The sequence below is a fragment of the Mauremys reevesii genome, linkage group 1 (genome assembly GCF_016161935.1).
Source record: "Mauremys reevesii isolate NIE-2019 linkage group 1, ASM1616193v1, whole genome shotgun sequence".
Lineage (NCBI taxonomy): Eukaryota > Metazoa > Chordata > Testudines > Geoemydidae > Mauremys > Mauremys reevesii.
In genome coordinates this window covers 115,171,656-115,191,049 of record NC_052623.1, presented here as the reverse complement: position 1 = coordinate 115,191,049, position 19,394 = coordinate 115,171,656, and the positions used below count along the sequence as shown (strand labels likewise).

Below are 19,394 nucleotides of genomic sequence, written 5' to 3'. Positions count from 1 at the left end.
CCAAAGAAACAGGAGCTAGTATCCCTTCCTGCAACAGGCTCTTCTGATGTTTGACCTTTTATTTTTTCTATACGGTGCCCCTGCTGTGTGGTTTCCATGTCCAATGCCCACTGAGCAGGGGCTCTGTTGTTTTCTTTTTTACCACTGGGTACCCCACTTCAACGCATTTTTAGGCCAATTTCCTAGCCCAATTTCAGGCGAACTTCTGGAATTCTCCCCTCATGACAGCCAGGATTCATAGCACCTGCAATCCAAACAAGAACAATCTGTACCTTCCTTAAACTGCCAGTAGAGGGGCACTAAGGATATGAGCATCCCCCTCTGAGAGGAAGATGCCCTGGAAGGAGTTTCAGAGGGTATCAGATGCAGAGGATTCCCATCCCACATCCCTTGTTCAACTGGACCAACCAGATTCAGTCCTTGCTGAGAGTGGGAGCTTTCCCCAGTTACAATTATTGGCGATACTCTGTCAGATAGCCCAAGTACAAGCTTGTGCCACAACATCTTCACCAGTCTATTGTTACCAGCACTAGCTAAAAAAGCTAGCATGGGTATGCCTATCATGCTACACTCACCCTTTCACTTTGCAGTGAGGACACAACCAAAAAAAAACAGCATGAGGGAAAACTGCATCTCTCAAGGTTTAGTTTTTAAAAGAAATAAAAGAACTATTTCTCTTCAGAAGCAAGAACACAGGGGAAAGGGGACAAAAATCTAAAGCTCCCCACAGAGAAAAGGTCCAAAAACCAAAGGAAAATGCTTATCTATTGCACAGAGATGTAAAAATATCTAGCATATGTGATGAGTGTTTATCATCTATAGATCTCAAAGCTCTTTACCAAGGAGGTAAGTATCAATATCCTCAACTTTTCAAAGTGCTATGGAAAGATCAAGTAATATATAGCATTTAACTAATAGCACTAATAATAGTCTTCCAGCGTTTGTTCCTTTTTGTTTTTTGTCCCCCCACCCCATCTTACTTTGATAACTATGAAACATATGATATGTCGGGTAGTTTTATTGCCCCACCCCCACCAAAGCAGTGTCAGAAACGATTGACTTTATTCCAACATAATGTTTAAGGTGGCTTGTTAACCAGATTTATAATCGATATCTGATGAAATTTTAGGCCTATTACTTGATTCTGATGACTAAAAAGTGAATTAATCACCTTTCTATCTGAGGAAAAACAACATGTAACATAGTTGCTGGTTCCTGAGCTTTGAAGTACTCAAAACATCTGGACTGCTACACTATTTTTCTTCTTCTCTTCATGCGGATTTTCACTTCTATACATTAGCAAACACTTAACATTTAGCCAAGGTTGCTGAACTTAATTAACAAAACACAGATAAGTTAAAATTAGAGGCTATCCTGAATTAAACTACTTAAACTTAACCCTCCCCTTCCCCCCCCAAATATGCACAAATTTTAAGGCAAGTAAGGATAAGGAAGAAGAGAGGGGAGACATTTATACAAAACATGGTTAGTATCCATTTTAAGCAGGAGCACAGAACAGCCCTACTTAGTTTATTGGATGGAGAAATCATTTCTGTTCATAAAACACAAGGTTGTTAATTGTAAATAGTGATGCACAGAGCGGATTCAAAAATAAAATACCACAGACTTAGAAATTTTTAAAGTACTGTACACACACTATTTAGTTCTTTACCTTGACAAAATAACCAAGTGAAATGTAAAGAGAATTTCTATAGCCTTATAATCAGCACATTCTGCCTTGCTTATAATCAAGCTAACTTTTGAAAATAGCAGCTCAGGATGTCACTGATTTCCAAAAACTGTATCAGATGTAACTATTAAAATATTTATGATACTCTGAATATTTGTGCCATTCATATTGGTTGCCTGATCAGCTTTCCCAAAGCAGTTTTGCTTAACACTTATCTTCCACTAGTACAGTACAGATGACAAGATTAAACAATTATCAAAAATAGGACAAAACAGAACCCATAATATCCATTACCCATGCTTAAAAAGCTTTGACATCAATTTAATATATAGCAAATTAGATTCAGCTGATAAAAAATGCTCTCCACAAATGCATGTAGAGGCTGAACAAAATAATGGATACTGTTGAAATTATTCCTGTCTTAAAAGAATAAAATATTATGTTAGCAACAAAACCCTAGTTATTTTTGAGTGTTCCTCAGAGATAGGTTGAAAACTTAGAAGCCATAATCATACTTCAGTAGCCCTTGGCTACTCAATTTGATGAATATTGTATATTACTTCATTTTCAGGACATATTTTTAAAGTTTCACAGTCTTAAGAGCAGTCACAGGGTACAGTAACCAGTTTTAAAAACATAATATATGAATTTCACCTTTTACTCCATTATGTAAGATTATTTTGTAGAAACAATAAAATTGGAAATAGTCTGTTGGTAATGAATATTTTTTAACATTCTTAAGGTAGACATTACTTCTCTGGTATTAAGCATAAAGAAGTAGTTGGGATTTGTATAAAAAATAGCAAATTCCTGAATGCATGACACAGCAACAAAAAAGCTAAATCAAAATGTTTTACACTTTTACAAAATGGGATCTGTACCAGTGTTAGTCATGAACTATGGTCTGACATGGATGTTTCTAACATCATATCACTTTCATTCATTTCAATCTCAAAGGTTTCTTCTAATGGACGAGTAGTATCTGTAGTTTTCCTTTGATTTGATGTTTCCAGTGTCACAATACCACTTTCATCCAGCGTTTGTCTTTCTATATCAAATTCCCTGAAATCCCAGGGAGGTGAAATAATGTTCTTTAATGTCTTCATAGTGTGTACATCAAAGTCATAACATCTTAATTTGTCCTTAATTTCTGTTCCTAAAAAGAAACATTAGTTACTGTTCAAATGAACATCCCCAAGATTTCACGTCTCATAAAATACTTAGTTTACCAGCAAATAATCATGCCACTTATACACCCACAGACCACTGATAAGAAAGTCTATAAGCTTTATGCTTTGCCTACTACTAGTTCTAGTGCACAATCTCCTGTCTTAAAAAGACCCACGGTATCCCAATATATTGAGTACAATTCAGCTTCACTTTTACAAGAAGACCTCTTTCTGTTCACCTATTTCCTGTCCAGTCGCTTAAGTCAGTTTTAACCATATATAGCTCAATTGTAGCCTTTAGTCAAATAACTGTATAGTACATCAGAATATATCAACTGACTATATGTGCAATAAGCCCTAACATTTAGAGGAAATGCATTTTCAATTGCTTTTCACACTGCCAAACCAATTTGTTGGAATGACAACACAGACATTACTTCCTAATTGGCTTCAGCCTCATTAACATGCTTCACAGTGTACTAACTCTATTATTCACCATGGAGAAATGAACAACTCCAGTGAAACAGAAAAATATGTGCAACTAGGAAGCTGTGTGAGAAAAATTGCTTCCATACTGCATAAATATCTCAAACTTTGGCAGCAGGGGGGGCTTCATTACCTCATATGGGATCATCTTCCTATTTTTAAAGGTTTTTTTTTGGGGGGGGGGAGGGTATGTATCCCTACTGCTTCTACAAGGGACAAGTGTGATATTCATTCACTACCACAAAGACGTGTTAGCCAGAGATTCCCTACATACATTTATCTGATGCATCATTTGTGAGCAACTCCTACACATAATATTGCTCTTAAATATTGATCATCCCCCCATCTTTAAACTGTGACAAGCAATTTTTATTTAAAGAAACACTGTTTTGCTAATAAAAAGACATGTATTTTTCGTTTTTTTTTTATTCTCTGCTATCTTCACACAATTACACTTTAGTAATTTTCAACCAAGAACTCTCCTCTGTCTAGATGCTTACAAAAAAAACTTGACAGTGGCTAGAAAGCTGGTGTGCTGTGATCATCAGTTCAAATATATTCCTGATCAGTAATGAGGAAAAAATTACCACCTAAAAGCTGCTTGGTGAAATGAGTCGGTAGCCTCAGTCCTGTTCTTAGTGGACAGGACATTAAAAAAAACATTATTACTGACACTCCTACTGAAAGACTGAAGTGTCCAAGAATTAAATGAGCAGGGAAACTGAACTCTCTCTTCATCCTTTAGAGATGGTCCGTTCCCAGTAAGCAGCAAGCAGTCTAAACACATTTTCCAGTCTTCTCTCCTTATCCCCCTCTGTATCTCCAATCACGAAGACCTCAAGTTTAAAGCAGTCTCTATCTTCTCCATATTCCACCTTTAAACACATTTCTTCCAGGAATCAGAATCACAGAAATGTAGGAATTGAAGAAACCTATATTGGTCATATAGTTCAGTCCTCTGCATAGAGGCAGGACAAAGTATTATCTAGACCATCCCTGACAGATGTTTGTGCAATATCTGTAATTTTTAAGAATGGGCTAGACAATCTCCTGAGGTAATTTGTTCCAGTGCTTAACTACACTTAAAGTTAGGAAGTAAACAGTGAGGTGGCAAAGAGGTTAAAAAGTGAGGTGGCAAAGTTTGCAGACGATACTAAACTGCTCAAGATAGTTAAGACCAAAGCAGACTGTGAAGAACTCACAAAACTAAGTGATTGGGCAACAAAATGGCAAATAAAATTTAATGTGGATAAACGTAAAGTAATGCAATTGGGAAAAATAACCCCAACTATACATACAATATGATCAGGGCTAATTTAGCTACAACTGATCAGGAAAAAGATCTTGGAGTCATCATGGATAGTTCTCTTTAGACATCCATGCAGTGTACAGCGGCAGTCAAAAAAGCAAACAGGATGTTAGGAATCATTAAAAAGGGGACAGAGAATAAGATGGAGAATATCTTATTGCCCTTATATAAATCCATGGTACGCCCACACCTTGAATACTGCGTACAGATGTGGTCTCCTCATTTCAGAAAAGATATACTGGCATTAGAAAAGGTTCAGAGAAGGGCAACTAAAATGATTAGGGGTTTGGAACGGGTCCCATATGAGGAGAGATTAAAGAGGCTAGGACTTTTCAGCTTGGAAAAGAGGAGACTAAGGGGGGTTATGATAGAGGTATATAAAATCATGAGTGGTGTGGAAAGTGAATAAGGAAGTTATTTACTTGTTCCCATAATATAAGAACTAGGGCCACCAAATGAAATTAATGGGCAGTAGGTTTAAAACAAATAAAAGGAAGTTATTCTTCACACAGCACAGTCAACCTGTGGAACTCCTTGCTTGAGGAGGTGTGAAGCCTAGGACTATACCTATGGAGGTTAAGTCTATTAATGGCTATTAGCCAGGAGGGGTAGGGAATGGTGTCCCTAGCCTCTGTTTGTTAGACGGTGAGATGGATGGCAGGAGAGAGATCACTTGATCATTACCTGTTAGGTTCACTCCCTCTGGGGCACCTGGCATTGGCCGCTGTCAGTAGACAGGATACTGGGCTGGATGGACCTTTGGTCTGACCCAGTATGGCCATTCTTATGTTCTTAAGTTTTTCCTAAGGTCTAACCTAAATCTCTCATGTTGCAATTTAAGCCCATTACTTCTTGTCCTGTCCTCAGTGGATAAGGAGAACAACTTATCACCCTCCTCATTATAACAACCTTTTATGTACTTGAAGACTTATGTCCTCTCTCAGTCTTCTCTTCTCCAGACTAAAGAAACCCATATTTTTCAATCTTTCCTTGTTGGTCATGTTTTCTAGACCTTTAATCATTTTTGTTGCTCTCCTCTGGACTTTCTCCAATTTATCCACATCTTTCCCAAAGTGGGGCACCCAGAACTGGACACAGTATTCCAGCTGGGGCCTTATCAGTGCTGAGCAGACAGGAAGAATTACTGCTTGTGACTTGCTTACAACACTCCTGCTAAAACATCCCAGTATGATTGCTTTTTTTGCAACACTGTCACCTCATATTTAGTTTGTGAGCCACTATAACCACCAGATACTTTTCTGCAGTACTCCTTCCCAGGCAGTCAGATCCCATTGTGTATGTGTGCAACTGATTATTCCTTCCTAAGTGTAGTACTTCGCATGTGTCTCTATTGAATTTCATCCTATTTATTTCAGGCCATTCCTCCAGTTCATCAAGATCATTTTGAATTCTAATCCTCTCCTCCAAAGTGCTTGCAACTACTCCCAGCTTGATATCATCTACAAACTTTATAAGTGTATTCTCTATGCCATTATTCAAATCATTTCTAAAGATCCTGAGTAGAACTGAACCCACGACAGATCCCTGCGGGACTCCACTCAATATGCCCTTCCAATTTGATTGTAAGCCACTGATAACTACTCTGATTACGTTTTTCAGTCATTTGTGCCCCCAATTTATAGTAGGTTCATCTAGGCTATATTTCTCTAGTTTATTTTTTGAGGTCACAAGAGACTGTATAAAAAGCCTTACTAAAGTTGAGATATATCACATCTACTGCTTTCCCCATCCACAAGGCTTGTTACCCTCTCAGAGATGAGGTTTGACATGACATGTTTGGCAAACTCATGTTGACTGTTAATAAGGTGATAAGTATCTTCTAGTTTCTTACAAATGGATTTGATTATTTGCTGCATTATCTTTCAGAGTACCAAAGTTAAGCTGACTGGACTATAAATTCCCTAGCTTGTCCTTATTCCCCTTTTTTATAGATAGGTACAATATTTGCCCCTTTTCCAGTCCTCGGGTATATCTCCTGTCCTCCACAAGTTCTCAAAGATAATCGTTAATAGCTTGGAGATCTCTTCAGCCAGTTCCTTAAGTATTCTAGGATGGATTTAGTCAGCCCTGTCAACTTAAGACATCTAACTTGTCTAAGTAATTCTTAACTTATTCTTTTCCTATTTTATCATCAGATCCTACCCCATTTACACTGATGTTCACTATGTTAGTCATCCAATCACTGCTAACTTTTTTGGTGAAAACTGAAACAAAAACGTTATTTAACATTTTGGCCATTGTTGAGTTTTCTGTTGTTGTCTTTCCCTCCTGATTAAGTAATGGGCCTACCCTGTCCTTGATCTTCCTCTTGCTTCTAAAGTACCATAAAATGTTTTCTTTTTACCCATTATGTTCCTACCTAGTTTAATCTCATTTGTGCCTTGGCCTTTCTAATATTGTGTGTGGGGGTGGCGGTGAGTTGCATTCTTCCTTTGTAATTTGACCTGGTTTCCACTTTTTGTATGACACTGCGTTTCAGGCCACTGAAGATAAAACGGTTACTCACCTTCTCATTAACGGTTGTTCTTTGAGATATATTGTTCATATCCATTTCAATCAGGTGTGTGCGCGCACACGTGCGCGGTACCTGGAAGATTTTCCCATAGCAGCCTCTTTCAAGTAGGCCTGGGCACCCCGGCATTGCGCCTTCCTGGCACTCAATATAGAGCCCTGCCGACCCACCACCCCATCAGTTCCTTCTTGCCAGCTACTCCAACAGAAGGGTAGGAGGGTAGGTATTGGAATGGACATGAACAACACATCCCGAAGAACAACAGTTATGAGAAGGTGAATAACTGTTTTTTCTTCGAGTGCTTGTTCATGTCCATTCCAATCAGGTGATTCACAAGCCCAAGTTCAGAAGGTGGGGTCGGAGTTGTCTACTTACTGGAGGACTGCTCTTCCAAAGGCCGCATCATCTCTGGCCTGCTCAGTGATCACATAGTGTGTGGTGAAAGTGTGAATGGAGGACAATGTCGCTGCGCTGCAGATTTCCTGGGTGGGAACCTGCACCTGGAATGCCATTGAAGAGGCCTGGGCCCTGGTAGAGTGTGCAGTGATTGAAGGAGAGGCTCCTTTGCCAGGCTGTAGCACTCATGGCTGTAGGACGTGATCCATGACGAGATATGTAGAGAGGAGACAGAAAGACTTTTCATTCTGTCCGCCACTGCCACGAATAACTGGACAGATTTTCAGAAAAGCTTCGTTCTCTTGATATAGAAGGCTAGCGCTCTGTGGACATCCAATGAGTGAAGCCCTTGCTCCCAGCTGCTGGAGTGCAGCTTAGGATAGAATACTGGGAGGAGGATGTCCTGGTTAATGTGAAACCGGGAGACAGCCTTTGGGAGGAAGGCCGGGTGAAGCCTGAGCTGAACCTTGTCCTTACAGAGCACTGTGTAAGGGGGCTCTGATGTCAGTGCCTTGAGCTCAGACACCCTCCTGGCTGAAGGTTATTGCTACCAGAAAAGCTACCTTGTATGAGAGATTGAACCTTTGGTGACGTGCTTCCTGCTCTAAGGGCCATGAGTCTGGAAAGGACCAAATTGAGGTCCCAAGCTTGGACAGGCTGTCAGACATGCAGGTACCTTTAAGGAAGCAGCTGACCCTAGGGTTAGCAAAGACTGAGTGGCCCTCTGCACCTAGGTGGAAGGCAGAGATGTTGGCCACATGAAACCTTATTGACGACATGGACAGCCCCTGCTGCTTGAGATGAAGAAAATATTCTAATATAAATGGCACAGAGGCAAGCATCGGGAACGAATGGTGCTGCGCCGACCAGACTGAAAATCTCTTCCACTTGGCAAGGTAAGTGGCTCTCGTGGAGTGTTTCCTACTGCCAAGGAGGACTCGTCTAACCTGATCTGAGCAAGAAACCTCCATCAGGTTCAGCCATGGAGCTTCCACGCCGTGAGGTGCAGTGATTCGAGGTTCGGGTGTTGGAGACAGCCGTGAACCTGAGTTGGTGAGTCTGGGAAGAGTGGCAAGGTGACTGGAGTTTCCACGGACATTTCCAGGAGCGATGTGTACCAGTGCTGGCGGGGCCAGGCTGGAGCTATCAATAGCACTGAAGCTTGTTCCTTCCGTATCTTGAAGAGCACCTTGTGAACAAGAGGGATAGGTGGAAATGTGTATAGGAGATGGCCTCCCCATGGGAGGAGGAATACGTCCGTGATGGAGCCCGGCTGTGATTCAGGAAGGAGCAAAACTGCTGGCACTTCCCATTGTGTCGTGTGGCAAACAATTCTATCTGGGGAAAGCCTCACTGATGGAAGATTGAGGTTGCCATATCCAGGCGAAGGGACCACTCATGGCCGTGGAACGACCTGCTGAGATATTCCACCAACTCGTTCTGTACTCCAGGGACATATGATGCTTGCAGATGTATTGAGTGCTCTACACAGAAGTCCCACAACATGAGGGCTTTCTGGCACAGAGAGGATCGTTCACCCCCGTTTGTTGATATAGAACATCGCCGTGGTGTTGTCTGTCATACCTGATACACATCTCCCTAGCAAGTGATCTCGGAAAGTGTGGCATGCAAGGCGTACCTCTCTCAGCTCTCCGACACTGATGTGGAAACTGAGTTCCGCCTGAGACCAGAGGCCTTGAGTCTCCCAAATGTGCTCCCCAGCCCAGAGCTGATGCATCGGTCACTAGTGAGAGGGACGACTAAGGGCTGGTGAAGGGGACCCCTGCACATACTGTCTGTGCATCAAGCCACCACAGGTGGGAGTAGAGTACCATGCGAGGCAGGGTTATGATCCTGTCCAAGCTGTTCCGGACTGGCCAATACACTAACGCTAGCCATGATTGAAGAGGTCGAAGTCTGAGTCTGGCATGCTGTACTACATAGGTATAAGCCGCCATGTGTCCCAGGAGTTTCAGGCAATTACTTGCTGTGGTGGTGGGGAACTGCCTGAGACCTCGTATGATGTCGCCGAGGAACCGAAACCTTGCTTCCGGGAGGCACTCCCTGGCTTGTGTCGAGTCTAGTACTTCCCCTATAAATTCTACACTCTGAACCGGGGACAGTGTTGATTTCCCCATGTTCAGAAGAAGGCACAGTTCTTTGAACATCACCAGTCATCAAAGTATGGGAACAGTTGTATCCGCCGTCTGTGCGGGAACGCAGCCACGACTGCCATGAACTTGGTAAAAACATAAGGCGTCACTGACAGGCCAAACAGGAGGACTGTGAACTGGTAGTGGGTGTTGTTTTCCACAAACCTGAGGTATTTTCTGTGGGACAGAGTTATTGCTATGTGAAAGTATGCATCCTTCAAGTCGAGGGTGACATACCAGTCTCCTGGATCCAATGAAGGGATGATGGAGGCCAAGAGACCATGCAGAACTTGAGCTTCTTCACAAATTTGTTGAGTTCTCACAGGTTTAGTACGGGTCTGAGGCCGCCCTTTTTCCTTAGAGGAAAAGAAGTCCTGTCCTTCTGCTCCTGAGGAACCTCTTCCACTGCTCCTAGCAAAAGGAGTGACTGCACCTCCTGTATAAGGAGTAACTTGTGAGTGGGGTCCCTGAAGAGGGATGGGGAAGGGAGGTGGAAGGGCGGGAGGGCACAGAGTTGGATTGGAGTATCCCCTCTCTACCGTGCAGAACACCCAGCGGTCCGAAGTGATATGGGACCATGCACAGCAGAAAGGGGACAGTCGGGAGGAAAAGGTAAGGTGGGGTAGATCCCTTTTTTTTTCTGGTGCGTTGTCCTCAACCGCACCTTCAAAAGGCCGGTTTGGGGCCAGAAGGTGGTTTGGGTTGCCAGAGCCTTGGCCTGAAGACAAGTGTGGCTTCTTTCTGCCATTCCTATTCCTCCTGTTGGTAGAACCGCAGAGGAGGTTGAGGCCTGAAAGGCTTCCGCTGTGTGGTGGGAGTGTGTAGGCCCAAGGATTTGAGGGTGGCTCTAGAGTCTTTTAGGCTATATAGTCTTTTATCTGTCTTCTCCTAAAACAGAGTCACACCCTCAAAACAGAGTCCTGTATGGTTTGCTGGACTTCGTACAGGAGACCAGAGACCTGGAGCCAGGAGCCCCTTCTCATGGCCACCCCTGTAGCCATGACTCTCATAGCTGCAACAGCACTGTCCACTGCAACCTGGAGGGAAGCTCGGGAGATTAGCTTGCCCTCCTCAACCAAGGCTGAAAACGCCACATGGGAGTGTAGGGGGAGCAGCTCCGCAAATTTTGCCATTGAAGTAGCGGTATTAAAAGAGTACAGACTGACAATGGCCTGTTGATTGGAAATACAGAGCTGAAATCCACCCATGGAATAGATCTTCCCCCTGAAAAGGTCGCATTTTTTTTAGCCTCTCAGTTTTTGGAGGAGTGGCCTTGAAAACTGTGTGCAGGTTAGTAGTGTCCACAAAAAGGGAATCAGGTTGCGGGTGGGAATAAAGATGTTCATAACTGTTAGAGGGCACAAAATATCACCGTTCATTGCACTTGGCAGTGGGTGGCAATGGGGCTGGGGTCTGCCACAGGGTTTTGTTGGTGTCTTTGATAGTTTTTGAGTGGTAGCACAATACAGGAAGGTCCAGAGGGCGTGAGGCTATCCACCATGGGATTGGAGTCCTCTACTGCCTCCTCTGCCTTGATGGCCTGACGCTGGGCAACCTGGAGCAGCAATTGCTGCAACACCCAATTGTCCTCGAGCACTGGGGCTACAGCAGTACCAGCCAGTGCCTCGTCCAGCGATGACAAGGAGGAAGCCCCAAATAATGGCAGTGCTGGGAGCTCGGGGACCAACTGGGTTCTCTCTTTGGAGGTGTTGGTGCCAGAGGGTGCCGTGAAGAAGGAGAGCACCAGGACATCATCGCCAGCTTCCCTCTTCATTGCACCTGGGGTTGCAGTGGTGCAAATGGGGCTGAAGCCACCTCTGTGCTAGGGGGCGAGAACAGTACCATGAAACGCAGCAAGTCTTGAGCTGCCTCGAAATTCTCCAGTGTTGAGGGAAGTTGGTTGGCAGTTGCTGGCCAGTAGGGTCTGGCAATCGTGGTGGGCCCGGACATAACTACCTCGCCTGGGCAGGAGCTGACACGGCCCTGCCCGGGGACCTGGTGCTGTGGCCTGACTGGGGTCTCACAGCCGTTGGCTCCTTAGACTTAGCCGGGGGCAAACACTCCCTCTCTGCTTCTTCTTCTTCTGAGGCACCGGCAACTGAGACTGGTGCCTGGTTGATTGGCCATGGCAGGAGCTGTGCCGGTGCTAAGCGTCTTGGGAGTAGTCCTTTTTTGGCACCGGTTTCCAGGATGACAGTGCCGGGGCACTCCGCGCCAACGAGGACATGCTGAGTGCAGGGTCCCCCAACCGAAGGTCTGAGTGGGGGCAAAGAGCTGCCTCCATTAGAAGAACCATATGTCACTGCTCCCTTTCTTTAATAGTTCTAGAACTTGCAGCAGATCCTACACCTGTCCTTTTGGTGACCTTCCCCTAGGCACCTTAGACAAGAAGCGTGGGTGTCACTCTTTGGCATGTGCTTAACGCAGACCTCATACGTTTTGAAACCTAGGGACTGCAGCATACCCCAGTTCCGGGGAGTCAAAAGTGTGGGGGGGAACCCCCAACTAACTCTAACTACTATATAACTAACGGAGATAAAGGTACTTGCTGGGCAAGGACTATGGGATGTTCCAGCTAACCGTCACTGGTGGTAAGAAGGAACTGAGGGGGTGGCGTGTCAGCAGGGCTCTATATTGAGCACCATGAAGGCATGACTCCAGGGGGCACCCATGCCGACCCAATGGAGGCTGCTATGGGAAAAATCTTCCGGCTACCGTGCATGTGCACGTGCACACACCTGATTGGAATGGACATGAACAAGCACTCAAAGAAGAACTTCTGGTTAAGCCAAGGTGGTCCCTTATAATACTTACTATCTTTTCTACGCATTAGGATAGTTTGCTCTTGTGCCCTTAATAATGTTTGTTTAAAAAACTGCCAAGTCTCCCAAACTCTTTAACATTAGACTTCCTTCCTTCTTACTTTGTCCATACTTGTTTCTTTACCTGAATCATCCTGTGTTTTGTCTTTGACTTCAAGCATTTTGTATGGTGACATGTATATTGGGGGTGCTATGAATGATTATTAAAAATAGATGCTAAAATAAACTGCCCTAGCAGCCATTATTTATGGTATCAATAACTAGTTTCTCCAGACAGTGCCAAGATTCAACCAGTTAATACTGGAGTATACATCTCCTCCATGATGGAATGGTCTTTAATGTTCTCCATGTGAAAAAAATAATCTTGTCCCAGATTTATATTTTTTCCTTTCTGATCTTAACATAAGACTCTTCGCACTGAATTTAATGAACTCTCTCTAGATTCAGTAGCTAGCTAACAATTTTTTTTTCTGATGGGTTTCTATTGTACATGTAACATTAGAGGATCTTTTATGTGATACACATTAAAAAGTTTTTTGTTTTTTTTTACTATTCATAATTTTACTACATATCGCGACAAATGATATACTTATCAATGTAAAAAGTGACAAAGAGTCCTGTGGCACCTTATAGACTAACAGAAGTATTGGAGCATAAGCTTTCGTGGGTGTCACATGCGTCTGACAAAGTAGGTATTCACCCACGAAAGCTTACGCTCCAATACTTCTGTTAGTCTATAAGGTGCCACAGGACTCTGTCGCTTTTTACAGATCCAGACTAACACAGCTACCCCTCTGATACTTACCAATGTAAGCTTCAGAATCACCAATATACATTTCTATGCAATGTCCAAGCATGGTGACTGAAAATGTGTCATCCCTCCTAAGACCAAGGGCCTGTAAAAAACAGAGTACAGAATATTCAATAGGAGAAACAGATAATTGCAACATCATAGCATCGTAATAACGTCATAGTTTTTTCCTCTTCATTTTGCTGCTGCAGATTGTTATGATAGAAGAACACAGTCTTCACTATAAAATGAGACTACCCTTCCAACAAACGAACAAAAAATACTGCTACCTCTTTAAATGACAAAAAGTTAAGAATGCAGACCCATTGGCCATTATCTTTCAAAACTCATGATCAAGGGAGGTCCTGGACGATTGGAAAAAGGCACATATAGTGCACAACTTTGAAAAAGGGAAGAAGGAGAATCCGGGGAACTACAGACTGGTCAGTCTCACCTCAGTCCCCAGAAAAATCATGAGGAAGGTCCTCAAGGAATCCATTTTGAAGCACTTGAAGGAGAGGAAGGTGATCAGAAACAGTCAACATGGATTCACCAAGGCCAAGTCATGCCTGACCAACCTGACTGCCTTCTATGATGAGATAACTGGCTTTGTGGATAAGCGGTGGACGTGATATATCTTGACTTTTGCAAAGCTTTTGATACAGTCTCCCACAGCAGTCTTGCCAGCAAGTTAAAAAAGTATGGATTGGATTAATGGACTATAAGGTGGATAGAAAGCTGGCTAGATCGTCAGGCTCAATGGGTAGTGATCAACAGCTCGATGTCTAGTTGGCAGCAGGTATCAAGCGGAGTGCCCCAGGGGTTGGTCCTGGGGCCAGTTTTGTTCAACATCTGGATAATGGGCTGGATTGCACCGTCAGCAAGGTCGTGGATGACACTAAATTTGGGGGAGAGGTAGATATGCTGGAGGATAGGGATAGGGTCCGGAGTGACCTAGACAAATTGGGCTAAAAGAAATCTGATGAGGTTCAGCAAGGACAAGTGCAGAGTCCTGCACTTAGGACGGAAGAATCCTATGCACTGCTACAGGCCAGGGACCAACTGGCTAAGCGGCAGTTCTGCAGAAAAGGACCTGGAGATTACATGGACGAGAAACTGGATATGAGTCAGCAGTGTGCCCTTATTGCCAAGAAGGCTAACAGCATATTGGGCTGCATTAGTAGGAGCACTGCCAGCAGATCAAGGGAAGTGATTATTCCCCTCTATTCAGCACTGGTGAGGCCACATCTGGAGTCCAGTTTTGGGCCCCCCACTACAGAAAGGACATGGACAAATTGGAGAGAGTCCAGCGGAGGGCAATGAAAATTATTAGGGCGCTGGGACACATGATTTACGATGAGAGGCTGAGGGAACTGGGCTTATTTAATCTGCAGAAAAGAAGAGTGAGGGGGGATTTGATAGCAGCCTTCAACTACCTGAAGGGGAATTCCAAAGAAGATGGAGCTAGGCTGTTCTCAGTGGTGGCGGATGACAGAACAAGGAGCAATGATCTCAAGTTGCAGTGGGAGTGGTCTAGATTGGATATTATGAAAAACTATTTCACCAGGAGAGTGGTCAAGCACTGGAATGGGTTACCTAGAGAGCTGGTGGAATCTCTATCCGTAGAGGTTTTTAAGGCCCGGCTTAACAAAGCCCTGTCTGGGATGATTTAGTTGGGGTTGGTCCTGCTTTGAGCAGGGGGTTGGACTGGATGATGCCCTGAAGTCTCTTCCAACTCTAATCTTCTATGATTAACAAAACTAAAACTAGGTACACTAAACCCACCTTTGTTCCAGTACTAAAATTTGTCCACCGAACAGCAGTGCAACCTTTCCTCCTCCATGAAGGAAGATGAATTAATAAGATATAATACTTACAGCTTCTATACTAAGAATCTTTGAGCAAGTTTATTGTTTGTTTGTACAGCTAAATTGGAATATATAGACTCAAACTAAAAATATATTAATATGAGTTGAAGTTGAGTTTAATTTAGGGGTAAAAAGCATTGCAGGAATGTTATCTCCAAACCAAGCATTACAAAAACTCAGAAAATTCAGTGTTAAGGTTATACTTAGAAGAAATCCAATCATGTTAAGGTGTGGAACCCTTACACTCAAAGAACCTTCATTCTACCCTGCAGTGATATATTATAATCATATAATTATATTTACGGTACTTTAGTGTTTGTGGCCACAGACTAGATTAGACTGATTTTTAAATACACCGGTTTTTCATATTTTTTTCCCCCTCAGTGTCACTACAGGGAAGAGGTAGCTAATTTAGAACCTAATTTCTTGAAACATAAATTATACCATATTTCAATGAATTCTAACTATCTGGTAAATCTGAAGAGTCAATGTCGTTCACTTATTAGGATAATCTGGGATACAAAGGACTGACACATACTACATTTCTTAAGGGATCCTTTTAAAATTATTTTAATTTAATTAACAGGTTTTACTTGTAAATGCTCAGAACATTTATTCTCTATTCAAAAGAGTTAAGTCCTGTAAGTTTGGGAAGGATACATTGTACTTTTCACACATAAGGCAATGAATTTGTTTTAAGTACACAAATAAAATGTAACTCTACTTATGCAGCTGTGACCAGCACCTCTCTCATTTAAATCTTATACATACCGTATGAAAATAGTCAATTGCACTTTCAAAATTGCCCATTAGACTGTGTATGTATCCAATAGCAGAGTATGTGGAAGCATTCTGAGGAATCAATACTAGGGCCTGACGATGATATTCTAATGCTTCTTCATATTTCCTGTTAAGTTTAAATATAGAGTGCATATTAGTAAGTTCTACAGTGCAAGTACTATCGTTGTACTACGTTTGTACTCTGGCTAGCACATGAGACCTACCCTTACTAAAGGCTTAGGTGACTCCGCAATATAAATGTTAAATAAGTTATTGCTTCATACTTGCAAGATGAAAGAATGGACTAAACCTTCATGACATAATCACAATTTTATTACACAATAATTCAGAAAGAGAAGGTTACTCACCTTGTACAGCAACTGAGGTTTTCAAGATGGGTGTTCCTGTGGGTTCTCCACTTTAAGTGTCTTGGTGCCCTGCATTTCTAATTGGAGATTTGTAGTAGCAGTGCACGGTTGGCTGCGCACACGCCGCAGCCGTCTTGCGCTGCTCTAAGTGGTTACCTAGCAGTGCACAGCCAACCGTCCCCCACTTCCTTCTCTACCCCAGGGGATTGGCGTGAAACTCCGAAGTAGAGAGGAGGAAGGGGGGTAGTGGAGCACCCACAAGGACAACCATCTCGAAGAACCTCAGTTACTGCACAAGGTGAGTAACCTTCTCGTCGTCATCTTCTTCCAGGAGTGTCCCTGAGGGTGCTCCACTTTAGGTGACTGTTGAGCAATGCCCCTCAGTGGAGGGGAGGGGCTTTGGAGTTGGTTCACTGAGTTGGATAACGCTGAGTCCAAACTGAGCATCTGCTGCTGACTCTTGTTCTAGAGCATAGTGTTTAGTGAAAGTATGGGCAGATGCCCAGGTAGCTGCTTTACAAATGTCAGTAATAGGTACTGTGACACTGCATCCCATATTCTTCATAGATATATTATTATGGTATGATTATGGCATAACTATGATGTATTTTAATACAAGATAGGTCATGTGAGATACCATTGTAAAGGTTATGATTTACTGAATATGATTATCCTATTTGTATCCATGTATCATTTTGGTATCTGAAGTTAGGAATATTGTCTATGTATCTATTACAAATGTAGAGGGTGACTTTCATGAGCTTACACTGTACCAATTTCTGTGCAGCGCAAGGCAGTATAATTTTGGGTTTACCTGCCAGAGGGGTGTGTGCTCTTGAGCAGCTGGGCAGGTCCTTAGCTGTAGACTCCCCATGCAGAGCTGATCACAGCAGCCTGTAAGTTCTGCAGCTGGGTGTCCCTACCAGTGTGTGTGCTGGTGAAAGAACAAGCTTGGAGAGCTTGGCAACTTATCACAGCATCACAGTGAGAGAGGGAGCCCAGCCTGGTGGGTCAGAGGGGCTCACTGTACCACAGTTCCAGGTGGCATCCTGGGGGGAACCCATCACAGGTACATTATTGAGAAAGGCCATAGATGTTGATAATGCTCTGATGGGGTGTGTGCAAACTCCCAGTAGAGGTTGCAGGTTGCTGTTTTGATAGCACAAATGGATACATCCAGATATCCATTTGGATAGTCTTTGTTTTGAGATGGTTTGGCCCTTCGAGCGTTCTGTTATGGAAATTGATAGTTCAGATGATTTTCTGAATGTTTTTGTGCTTTCTATGTAGAAAGCTAGTGCTCTGCAGATGTCTAGTGTGTGGAGTAAGGCCTCCCTGATGTTGGTATGCAGCTTTGGGAAAAATCCAGGTGAGTATGTGGGATGATTTAAATGAAAAGGGGAGGCAACCCTGGGTATGAACTTAGGGTGCGGTCATAGGATTACTTTATCCTTAAAGAATGTAGTACAAGGTGAGTGTGCCATTAGGGCACCTAGTTCTCCCACCCGTCTTACTGACGTGATGGCAATGAGGAAAGCAACCTTAATTGGTAAGTAACAGCGAGAAAGTTGCGAGGCGTTCAAACAGTTTTCCCATGAGACCGCATAGAACAAAGTTGCGGTCCCACATGGGAGTAGGGTTTCTTAGTGTGGGTTAAGTGTTTTCACCACGGATGTAGTGATGGACTGTGCTGCCATGTCTGCAGAGTCAAGAGAGGCCTGTAGGGCTGTCCTGGCGACGAGACACCCTTCTGAGATGTTTGCCTTATAGTGTTCCCTTTTGTCATCAGGTAAACTTTCAATAAATTACAAAATTTTGGTAAATAGATTATGTGTGTATTTTGCCAGAAGGGCTGAATAATTGGCTATGCGGAAGTAGAGTGTGGTAGAGGAGTAGGCTTTCCATCCGAAGAGGTCTAGCCTTTTCCAGTCCTTATCATATGGTGTCGTTCTGGACTAGTGTGGTTTCCCCCCTTGGATTTACCGCATCCACCACCAGCGAGTTTGGTGCAGCGTGGATGAATAGAAACTCTGCCCCTTTCACTGGCACACATTGTTTATTGTCAGACATCTTACACGGGGGAGGGGCTGTGGCGGATTATTTTTGCAGGGTCCATAATGGCATCATTAATTGGCAGTGCTATCTTTGCTGTTGGGGATGCCTGGAGTATGTCTGTGCGCTTGTGTTGGGTCTCTTGTAGCTCAGCTAACGAAACGCCCAGAGATTCAGCTACACTTTTGAAGAGGTCTTGAAAAGATTTGAAATCATCCCCTGTAGTGTGTGGGGGGGAGTGGCATTATCATTTCGTCCTGTGATGAAGATGATATGTGGGTGGGTAGCAGAGTGTCACCTTCAGGTGTGTCATCGGGCTCCTCTCTCTCTTCCTTTTGTCTCTCTGAGGGTGTTGGGGCAGTTGGTGAAGGGGACAGAGTTGTTTTGGATCTCGGTGGGTTAAGGGGCCTGAGTTTCTGGGCCCTATACATAGCCCCTGGATCCCAGTATGACTAGTTGGATGGGAAGGGTATAGGCAGCAGTGCCCATGGTTGACCATACCAGCCCCGCATGTCTGTAGATGTTTGGTGCTGAGAGGGTCCAGGTTTAGGGAAGGAATCACGAGGAGTGTATATTACTGCCTCATCCTCTTCTTCCTCATCACTGGAGAAGGGAGGGTCTGATCCACAGGGAGTGGTTACCAGGCTTGGTCCCGGTCTCGTTGGGGTACCGTTGGTAGGGAGTAGGGGAATTCCAGGTGTTGAGGCCACTATCAGGTCTGCATACCTCATGAATTGCTGCGGAACCATAAGGCTTGGTGCCAGGGACGGCATCATGCACTGACCAGGAATTAGGGTCAAAGCTGTTGGTGCCGATGACTTGGAGCTGTGCTGGATAGGTACACAGCAGATAGTGACACTGTACTGCTTGGTGCCGAGGTTTTCTTGGGCTCCGTAGGTGCCAAGCTGGGAGGTTTGGCTTTACTGCATGCACCTCCATTAGAGCTTTCCCACATAGGGTCTTTAGCTCCACGGGACA

At 43.7% G+C, this 19,394-nt stretch overlaps 1 protein-coding gene across 1 annotated transcript in view; it reads right to left on the bottom strand.

Moving 5' to 3' along the window:
• Positions 1 to 1,486: 1,486 nt before the first annotated feature.
• The window catches only part of CDC16 (cell division cycle 16), a 61,813-nt gene continuing 43,905 nt past the window's right edge, over positions 1,487 to 19,394 (bottom strand). The window contains exons 16-18 of the mRNA XM_039510542.1: positions 15,988 to 16,123; positions 13,364 to 13,454; positions 1,487 to 2,846 (exon numbers count right to left, since the gene is read on the bottom strand). Of these exons, the coding sequence (XP_039366476.1) occupies positions 2,581 to 2,846; positions 13,364 to 13,454; positions 15,988 to 16,123 (493 nt within the window). The 3' untranslated portion in view covers positions 1,487 to 2,580. The remainder of the gene's footprint in view (positions 2,847 to 13,363; positions 13,455 to 15,987; positions 16,124 to 19,394) is intronic.